This window comes from Sinocyclocheilus anshuiensis, unplaced genomic scaffold, assembly GCF_001515605.1.
Source record: "Sinocyclocheilus anshuiensis isolate Anshui unplaced genomic scaffold, SAMN03320099.WGS_v1.1 scaffold348, whole genome shotgun sequence".
In the NCBI taxonomy this organism is placed as follows: domain Eukaryota; kingdom Metazoa; phylum Chordata; class Actinopteri; order Cypriniformes; family Cyprinidae; genus Sinocyclocheilus; species Sinocyclocheilus anshuiensis.
Window position 1 is genome coordinate 795,617 of NW_015555762.1, and position 10,956 is coordinate 806,572.

General features: G+C 35.7%; 1 protein-coding gene across 3 annotated transcripts in view; it reads right to left on the reverse strand.

Moving 5' to 3' along the window:
* The window catches only part of LOC107674006 (NEDD4 family-interacting protein 2-like), a 33,770-nt gene that overhangs the window by 11,144 nt on the left and 11,670 nt on the right, over positions 1 to 10,956 (reverse strand). Inside the window, exons 4-8 of one of the 3 annotated variants that reach the window (XM_016467859.1) lie at positions 9,132 to 9,219; positions 7,800 to 7,924; positions 7,588 to 7,654; positions 6,666 to 6,771; positions 2,922 to 3,844 (exon numbers count right to left, since the gene is read on the reverse strand). In XM_016467859.1, the coding sequence (XP_016323345.1) occupies positions 6,668 to 6,771; positions 7,588 to 7,654; positions 7,800 to 7,924; positions 9,132 to 9,219 (384 nt within the window). In that variant the 3' untranslated portion in view covers positions 2,922 to 3,844; positions 6,666 to 6,667. The other 2 variants (XM_016467861.1, XM_016467862.1) reach the window with 2 other exon arrangements.

The window sequence follows — 10,956 nt, forward strand, 5'->3', positions numbered from 1 at the left end:
GATAGAATAGAAAAAGAATAGAGCAAGCTAGTGTTAGAGGTCTTTTTTGCTTTTGTTAATTGTGTAATAAATGAAAAGAAAACAGATAGAATACAAAAAGATTAGAAAGCAAGTGTTTTTTTTTTTAAGAAAACAAGCAGCAAATGAATAGTGCAAGTCTAAAAGGGATGTTTTTTTTTTGTTTTTGTTTATGCACATAACCAGCATTACAATGCAGCAACTACCAATAAGAGCAAGTAAAGTATGTAATATTTTACATATTTTATGGAAGAAAAACGATACATAATCAAATAAATATAATTTTTAAAAGGGCATTTTTATTTTACTTTATGCAAATGAGCAGCATTACAAGGCAGCAACTACCAATGAGAGCGAGTAGCTTTGCTTGATGGCAGCCAACTTTACAGCAATTAATTTTCTGCATGAATGCTTATAAACCACTGTCTTGACCAAAGGGGAGAGATGTGACAAATCTGCATGAATGAACACCTTGACAACGCTCATGCAAAACGAATGACTTGGTCAGTTTGTCGCTATAAGCCACTTTGAACATCCAAAGTGGAGCAAACAACGATGTGTTCAAATTTTCTATGGGATTGCCTTTTTTTTTTTTTTTAAATCAATTAATCTGTCTGCATTGCAATTGCAGTGTAGAGTGGGAGTCATCCTACAATGCATCTACACTATAAATAAAGTGTGCAATGTGACCAAACTAGATAGATTTGTTAATTTTGTTTTGTTGCATATCTCTACAGTGTTAATGCCCAGCAATTCAGAGTGAATAGAGGAAAAAAAAACGTGCATGCTGTGAGTGCAGGTTGAGACCCAGCCCCTGACATTCCTATCCGTACCTGTGCATGCGGAGGAGAGGCCAGTGGGTGCATTACTCGGTTTAGACGTTGCCAGGAACAAAAAAAAAAAGCCCTGAAAATGCTGCCGACAGCAATTGTCAGCATGGCCCTTGCGCTCTCTGACACACACACACACACTGCAGTTCACACATACATTCATTCTCTCTCTTTTTTTATTGGATACATGTGACAGGATTTGCTCTGTATTGCTCCTGCTAGGAGGAAGTAAACAGAGGCATTAATAAAAAAAAAATCAATTTATGATACTACTGGATTTTGGATGTGGCATCAAGATGACAGCATATTTCTTTAAACAGCATTACCATTATATTATTTGACCTACCTTAGAGAAATTAACTTTTCATTGGGAGTAATATTTCTAACCATATAAACACATTGTATGTCTCTCTTTTGCTTCAAACATTTCAATTAGATGAAGTCTCTGCATAATTATATACACTAAAATATTTAGCATATTTTATTCAAGAACATCAAATAATTCATTCCAAATAAATAATTAAATAAATCACTAAATATAAATAATAATTAGAAAATACAAATAATGTACACCTAACAAAATTTAACTAAAGGAAAAAAACATTTATTTATTATTATTATTTTTTTTTAATTTATTTATATATTTATTAGTTTTACCCTGAGCCCCTTTTCATTTCTGACCTTGACTTAAAATAGTTTACATACATCAATGCTATGTGAATATAGTAATATGTCAGTACCATGGTGTGTCTGCATTGCAATTGCAGTGTAGAGTGGGAGTCATCCTACAATGCATCTACACTATAAATAAAGTGTGCAATGTGACCAAACTAGATAGATTTGTTAATTTTGTTTTGTTGCATATCTCTACAGTGTTAATGCCCAGCAATTCAGAGTGAATAGAGGAAAAAAAAACGTGCATGCTGTGAGTGCAGGTTGAGACCCAGCCCCTGACATTCCTATCCGTACCTGTGCATGCTGAGGAGTGAGTGGAGGTGTGCCGGAGCTTAAGAGAGCCACTATTTACCCGCTGGGCCGGAAAGAATGATTGTGAGCAGTGAGCCATCCATTCAGAAGAAAGGACTGGAAAAATGCAGTCCACAACAGTAGTACCATGTGCCGACCGGAAAGACGTTATGCAAATGGGTCACTCATTAAAAGTTTATTAAGAATAATAAACTCGGTCTGTCTCTGTGTGTGTGAGAACTTGGAAATGGGTAGAAGGGAAAAAGTGCCACTCAGTGGTGGGGATGAAGGAATAGCCTTTTGAGAATATCGAATAGAATATCAAAGTATTAAACAAACACGTAAAGTGGTTAGTCCATTACACTACTTGCTTGAGAAAGCTAAATTTATCACATTAACTAAAGTTTTCCAACAAAACATCATAGTTGCTGTTATTACACTTTTTGTTACTTGGTTTTAACCAGAAATGTCATTAAAATGCAACACAATGATAATTCTGAATAAACTATTGCTTTACTGAACAATAATAAAAAAAGCATTTTAGCAGAAACTATGCTTACTATGGTAAATTATGGTAAGGGTGCAGTTAATTTGTAATAAAAATAACGTAACATAAGCAATCACAAATCAAAAGAGCAATTATACAATTACTCTTTACTCATCTTCTCTGTAAATGCTGCATTGCAGAAGGATATGGACTAACATTTTAAATATTATTAGTTCTTAAGTGTAATAATTGGTATAATTTCCAACCAACCAATTAATTAAATACTCAATTACAACGGCATTATAAAAGCTTCAATAAATCACTTTTAGTGAGAATAAAGTCAACATGAAATGGCATTCACAACCCATATTCCACATGACATTTTGGATTGAAACGACAAATAATGGCTAGGGATGAAAATGCATGTTAAGAATGCTTGTTAACTTGAAACAAAAGCTCCAAAGAAATGTATCTGGAAGTTCAAATTTTATTGGCATTATGCAAGACAAGAGAATAAACATAGCACACAATCATCTCTGCCAATCAGAGAAAATCCAAAATCATTATTCCAACAAAAGTTGGTTGGTTGTTTTACATACGTTTAATAAATGTAAGTTGCCTTTTTTTGTTGTTGTTTGTTTACTGGATTAGTCGTTTAAACTGCTGTAACCGAGTTAACCATGCATTTATTTTAATATCCGATATTGCTAAAGAGGCTTGTGATTAATAGAAACAAATGACAGTTGCATTCAGACATTCAAGTAACTAAAGTCATCTAGGCGGGTCACAGCTTGAGCAAAGTCACAACTTAAAACAACCTATAAAAAGAGGGAAAAAAAATGAAGGTGCAAAAGGCAAATATATATTTTAGGATAAGTACAAATTCCATTTCCAGTTTGAAACACATCAATGAAGTTTCTTAATCATTTACTATTAAGTTAAGCGAGACACAACTTAAGAAGAAGAGAAACTGTGCAACTGTACTTTACATCGCCGTTAGCTGAAGTTACGCGTCAAATTCTATCTAAACTTGGTATATTAATACTGCAATGCAATCAAATTTGCCAAGGCCTTGGATGCAACGAAGCAAAGAGAATTAAACTAGTCTAATTTCATATGTTTAGGACTGCTAACCCAGTTTGGTAAAAGACATTGCATAGGATGTCTTGGCTGCATATTTCTAGTGATCTTTTGCAGTTTTTCCGACCCAAGTACACAAATTCATTACTCTGCATGCAGTGTGTGGAAAGATTAACCGTAAAGTGACTTTTTTGTCTTGTCCAAATCTAGTAATCAACCAGACGTTTATGGGCTGAGGCCAACTGGGAGTTACGATGTGAAAACTGGAGCTGATTTGCACTCGTTCAGAGCGCAGAAAAACCTTCCGCTTTTACCAAGTTCAGTTCAGAACGTTTGGCAGAGATACTGGTTTTATTTTTTCTCTTCTTCCTCTTCCCCTCAGTGGGATCCAGTCCAGTTCATTTGATGGGTTGCAAATCATCAAGGAATTTCACATTAGGAAGGAATGTTTTGGTGAGGCAACCTTGAAAGAGACAGAGTGAATGAGAGCGAAGCTTGTTTTTTGGAGGTCTGCCACCATGGCCTTCAATGTGCAAACTCCATATAAGCAAGGTTATGAGAGCCATTATCAATGAAGCAAATGACATCCGGCTTGCGTGGCCAAGTGAACAAAAGCAAAATCAGTTCTTGTGTTGTTCTGGAACAAATTCAAGCCAAGAAAAATGTCACTAAAAGGTTCCTCCACCATAGGGTAAAACGTACTGTATATTTACTTATTTTTTTAAAGACACAAATCTCATGTTATTTTGTTGTGAGACCTACTTAGACAAACTACTTTCTAATGTAGAAATAACTTTGCATGAAAAGTGACTAGTTTTAAACAAAAGCCCCCCCTTAAAATCGTAATTTTGGTCTGTCCCAAGAGGTTTTTTAAACTATACCACAATGCCATTATAAATTTATATTCAACTAACTGTAATAAAAATGTTAATTTTTAATGACCAAACACATTATATTTATCTGCATCCCACATTTTGTAATCAACCCTATCGCTGCACAAAATCATAAAATTGCAACCTTTGCAGTAAATAATCATATGTTAGCACAATAATCTTTTTAAATTTTACACAAATTGTAGTTTTGACTGCACAAGTCAAGTACAAACATTCAATCCTGCTATCAAAGTTATTATAAAAATGGCAAAACAAATATGTTAGTCTAGTTCATGAGAAATATTGGTTCGCTTTTCACAAAGACAGACTAAATAAATTAATAAATAAAATTACATTTTGTTCAGTCATTTGAGACCAACAACATACACATTGAGGTAACATATATGACATTTCTCGAATATCAAAAGATCATTTTTTGGCTATATCGCCCAGTCCTAGTCACATGTCATTTCCCAGAATGATTTAAATGCACATGTTTAACCTGCTTGGTTATTATGCATATTGGGTAATTCCTGACCAGAAAGGAAGTGTTCCTTCAACAAATAACATGACAGCCACAGTAATTAGGTTCACCGCAAAAATAAATAAATAAAATAAAGCGATCGAGTAAGTGTCGAGTTGAAGTCTTGAGTAAGAGCAGCCAAATATTTAACCACATTTAGCAAAAACAAGTCAGATACTTCTGTAACAATCTTTTAATGCATATGCATGCACAATTTTTTTTTTTTAATGCATTTCTGTTTTGGCAGAACAATGGCTGATAGGGGAAAGACTTAAAGGGATAGTTCACCCAAAAATGAAAATTTGATGTTTATCTGCTTACCCCCAGGGCATCCAAGATGTAGGTGACTTTGTTTCTTCAGTAGAACACAAACGGAGATTTTTAAGTCAAACCGTTGCAGTCTGTCAGTGATATAATGCAAGTGGATGGGAATCATGGCTTTGAGAGTCAAAAAAACACACAAACAAAACCAAATTAAACCCTGCGGCTCGTGACGATACATTGATGTGTAAAGACACGAAACGATCGGTTTGTGCAAGAAACTGAACAGTATTTATATCGTTTTTTACCTCTGATTTACTGCAATGTCCGAACTGTCCTGAGTGCATTCTCAACAGCCGGCACCTGACGCGTCTCCTTCTTGCTTTATGGCAGATCGCAGACTTATAAGTGCATTACCACCACCTATCTCCCAAATGGACCATTGACACTCCTAACTGAGATTTTAGATAGAGTGTCAATGGTCCTTTTGAGAGATAGGTGGCGGTAATGCACTTATAAGTCTGCGATCCGCCGTAAAGCAAGAAGAAGAAGACGCGTCAGGCGCCGGATGCATGCACAGTTCGGACATTGCGGTGAAAATCAGAGGTAAAAAACAATATAAATACGGTTCAGTTTCTTGCACAAACCGATCGTTTTGTGTCTTTACACATCAATGTATCGTCACGAGCCGCAGGGTTTAATTTGGTTTTGTTTGTGTATGTTTTTTTGACTCTCAAAGCCGTGATTCCCGTTCACTTCCATTATATGACTGACAGACTGCAACGGTTTGAGTTAAACATTTTCGTTTGTGTTCTACTGAAGAAACAAAGTCACCTACATCTTGGATGCCCTGGGGGTAAGCAGATAAACATCAAATTTTCATTTTTGGGTGAATTATCCCTTTAAAAAAAAAACCTTTGTATTTGTAAAACAACCCAGAAAGATTTAAATAAATAAATGAATAAAATTACCCTTTTTATTAAGTGATTTGAGAGCAACTACACGCAAACCGAGATCTATGAAAAAGTTGTTTTTGCTATTTGGTTTGCAAAGATTGCAACGCACCTTTAATAATCAGGTATAATGGTAACACTTTACTTGAAGGGGTGTGCATAAGACTGACATGACACCTTCATAATCATGATGACATTGTTTGAGATGTCTTTGTTATGGGCTATGGTTAGGGGTAGGGGTAGGGGTAGGTTAGTGTTAGGTCAAATAATGTCATATTTGCATTAAAAATGACATAACTGAGCGAATGACACTTAATGACAGTTGTCATAAACATGCATAAAAAACCTTCATATTCATGACATGTGTCATGTCATGATTATGTAGGTGTCATGTCATGATTATGAAGGTGTCATGTCAGTCTTATGCACACCCCTTCAAGTAAAGTGTAACCGGTATAATTAATATAACAAAACCTAATCAATTGCTCTGTCATTTCTTTCCTATATACAATTATTGACCAGTTTTCTGTTGTTTTCTGTTGCAAGTTGTTGCATCATTTTGAAAAGAATGGGACATGGGTAAATAATTATACCTCTATTATTGACAGAATCACGATTTTGGTTTGTGTGTGTGTGTGTGTGTGTGTGTGTGTGTGTGTGTGATGCCATCCTCACCTCTAGTACAGGAGGAAGAAGCGGGTTCGGAGTGAAGACACCATGCTTTCTGACATGTTACGCACTTTCAGGTAGTTCACGAACCCTCTGAAGAACAGCAGGAGTCCTGGAGTGCATGACAGACAGGTCATAGGTCAATAACTAGATGCTCTAAAGAAAATTTTAGGGGCGTTTCCCACTCACATCCATCAGACAACAGAAAAAGAAAATAATAGTACACCTAGCTGCTCTTAGCAAATCACACTAATTCAAAATTCTCAAAGTGAATATATTGCAGTATTTAGGTTACTGCAGCCATATTATTTCACACAATTATAAGATTTCCAAATTTTCCAAAAGCCTCAAAGCCCTCAAGATTATTGTTCATTAATATTATCTACTCTAATTAACAAAATGCATTTAGGTCATAATGCATTTATTAATGAAAGACTATGTATTTGGAAGTGCATTTTGAATCATGTCATCATGTAGTCAGTCAACCAGCAGGTGGCGCTAGAGTACTGCAGATGAATGACAAAAACTTATCAATAACTATTTTAGAGTAAACAATTAAAATTCTGTCATCATTTACCCACCCTCAAGCTGTTCCAAACCTGTAGGGGTTTCTTTTCTCCGGTGAGCACAAAAGAAGATATTTAAATAGCACTGATAACCAAACACTTGCTGGTAGCCATTGACTTGCATACTATGCCAAAAAGTACAATGGAAGTCAATAGCTACCTGCTCGATTACCAACATTCTTGAAAATGTCTTCTTTTGAGTTTAACAGAAGAAAGTTGCACAGGTTTGTAACAACTTGAAGGTGAGTAAATAATGACAAATGTTTCATTTTTGGTTGAACTATCCCTTTAACACTCATTCGGCTATTATCAGATCATCATACTATAAAAGTCCTACTTAATATAACATGAAAACAACTTACCAAGAACAAGGAAAATCCACCAGAGCCAGTACTGCCCATTGAAGTATCCAGTAAAGTAATCTGAAAACTGTAAAGACCATTGAGCATCGAGTTTAATAATGATTAAATTCACATTCATAACACAATGTTCCACTCACTCAAAGATAACCCCTGAGTTTTTGTATCCTCCTGTGTGGGTTTTGAGTTAATCGATTCATTACTTAGAGACTCACCCTCACAATAAGGATCCATTTGATAAGAGAGAGGCCAAAGCCACAGATGGCACCATATCGGCCAGCAATGGTGTTGGTCAAACAGAAAGACAAGCAAAACCCAATCCAGTTGAACAGAAAGGCCACTGGTTACACAAAAAGAGAGATAATAATGCATTAATGAAGAATGACTGTATTTTAAAGTACATGTAAATATCTTCAGTAACTATTCTGTATTTTTATGTGCAGACCATCTTGAAAAACTGCTTACATATGTCCCAAAGATGGTGATGCATCGTTAATGAAAGCATGACTAATCATTTATTAAACATGACTGGACTATGATCGACTGCACTGCAGTGTGTTATACCAGTGGTTCCCAACCCTGGTCCTGGAGACACCCCAACAATGCACGCTTTGCATGTCTCCTTAATCAAACACACCTGATTCAGGTCATTAGCTCATTAGTAGAGACTTCAAGACTTGAAATTGGTGTGTCAGAGAAAGGAGACATGCGAAATGTGCAGTGTTGGGGTGCCTCCAGGACCAGGGTTGGGAACGACTGTGTTATACTTCTGACTGACAACCGTGTATAGAAATACTTGAAGTGCAATACATCCCAATGCCACCAGATGGCGCACACAGCACTAATTGAGGAAATCAACATGCAATTACAAACAATCACGTGACTGCATCTGAAATCACATACATTTATACTATATAGTAGGTGAAAAAACAGTGTTTGACAAAAGTAGTATGTCGTAATTCACAGTACACGTAAATGAGTATGAAAAAAAGTACCCGGACGACCTACTACTTCCAGCGAGATTCTGAAGTGTACATAAGATGGACACTTTACTATCCTATGAGGCCACGGCAGTGAAGCCATGCAACTGACACCGATAGGTCACATGATAATGACAACATGGCAAACATAGTATGTCCAGATTATATTCATACTACACACATACAATATAGACTAAAGCGGTTGCAGATTAATAGCTCCTCAAGAGAATATGTGATTTCAGATGTAGCCAATGTTTCTAATGGCATACTAGTTAACTTGCACACTACACACACAGTACATACTGTAATATGCATAAGTATGTTGAGCAGTATGCATTATGAATTATGAAATGCTAAATCTTTAACTGGTCATGTGCATAAAAGGTTGATGAAACCTTAGTAAATTGCACATTTAATTCAGTCTAGTCATTTTGTAAATAAATAGTTATTTTGCATTTTCTATCCAGTTTTATGTAAAAATGTAATGCAATTTAGTATGATTATAATAGTGTACTATTCTAATCATGCACATGTGTGTGTAAAACATAAGCATTCTGCATTACTTACTGAAAAAAGTCAGCATAAAGATTCCATCATTTCCCACCCTCAGCTGATCAGCGTCACTGAAGTCATCCCGAACCGGAAAATCCTCATCCTTTTTAACAAGAAGATGAATACAGAGAAACATTTAGGAAGCAACATAAACTGGCTCAGAATTGATGCAACCTCAATGTTTGCACATCAGCAACTGCACCAGCTACATAAACAACAGTGTACTAGATACAAAGATGTTAGCCACTCACAAACAAAGTCATTTACTTATAGCAGGTACAGTAGCACAAGCTGTGTTTTCAATTAAGGGTCAGAGAGGTGGAAAATGGTTATGAAAGAATGTAACACCTACTGTATCTTAATTCATTAAAACCTTGACAAATTATTGCAATTTTCTTTATTGCATTTTCTGAAAGAGATCACTTTATAAAAATCACTTATAAAAATAATAAAAATTAAGACAACAGCATGATGATATAACTCATAATTCCATAACCTGATTACTTTCCCTTCAGGAAACACTTTCACTCAAATTCACTTCAAGTACACTAGCAGCAGAGACAGGCCCTTCAGAGCAACCTGAGGTTAAGCATCTAGTTCAAGGGCTTGCATCAATAGATATTCTGTGCAATTATCTTATTGTTTTGTTTGTAAAGGGAAAAGTTCACCAGAAAATGAAAACGAAAATCCGCTGGAGGTAAACAATGTATGCTGTTCTGTGTCAGCTGTGTCACACGGATACGCTATTTCTGTTCAGATCAAATCACAACAACGTAGGAAACAGATCCGGCATGACGCAGCTGACACAGAACAGCATACGTTGTTTACGTCCAGCGGATATTCTTCAAAATGGCACCAGGGTGATGCGGATGAGACGAATTGTTGAATAAATTTGTTGTTGTTTTTTCTGTTGTGCACAAAAAGTATTCTCGTAGCTTCGTATAATTGCGATTGAACCACTGATGTCACATGGATTATTTTACCGATCTCCTTGTATGTTTCTGGACTTGGGAACATTTCAGTTACGTTGCTGTCTATGCAGGGTCAGACAGCTCTCAGATTCCATCAAAAATATCTTAATTTGTGTTCCCGAAGATGACGAAGGTCTTACGGTTTATACTGTGAAAAAACGACATGAGGGTGAGTAATTAATGAGCAGGGTTATTTATTTATTTATGTGTAAAGTCATTATAAATTACTAAAATGCATTTTTAAATAATGTCAAAAAATACAAATTTCTATTTTCTTTTTCAAATGTCTGTTTTTTTTTTATTTCAATCTTTCTATTCATCAGAAAGTCCTGATAAATACACCTCCATACTTCATTATGCGTCATGTCTATTTTAAACTGATGACACATTAAAGAAAAAAGAAAACAAAAATAACGACTTTATTCAGTATGTATTACTCTTCACAATGGTGGGGCGCCGCTGCAGATAGGATGAGGAAGAGAAGACTTGTTGAATAAAGTCATTATTTTTGTCGTATTTGTGCACAAAAAGTATTCTTGTAGCTTCATAACATTATGCTTGAATCACTGATGTCACATGGACTATTTCATCCATGTCCTTGCTACGTTTCTGGACCTGGGAACATTTCAGTTACGTTGCTGTCTATGCAGGGTCAGACAGCTCTCAGATTCCATCAAAAATATCTTAATTTGTGTTCCCGAAGATGACGAAGGTCTTACGGTTTATACTGTGAAAAAACGACATGAGGGTGAGTAATTAAAGGGGTCATATGATGCTGCTAAAAAGAACATTATTTTGTGTATTTGGTGTTATGAAATGGGTTTATGCGGTTTAAAGTAAAAAAAAACATTATTTTCCACATACTGTAC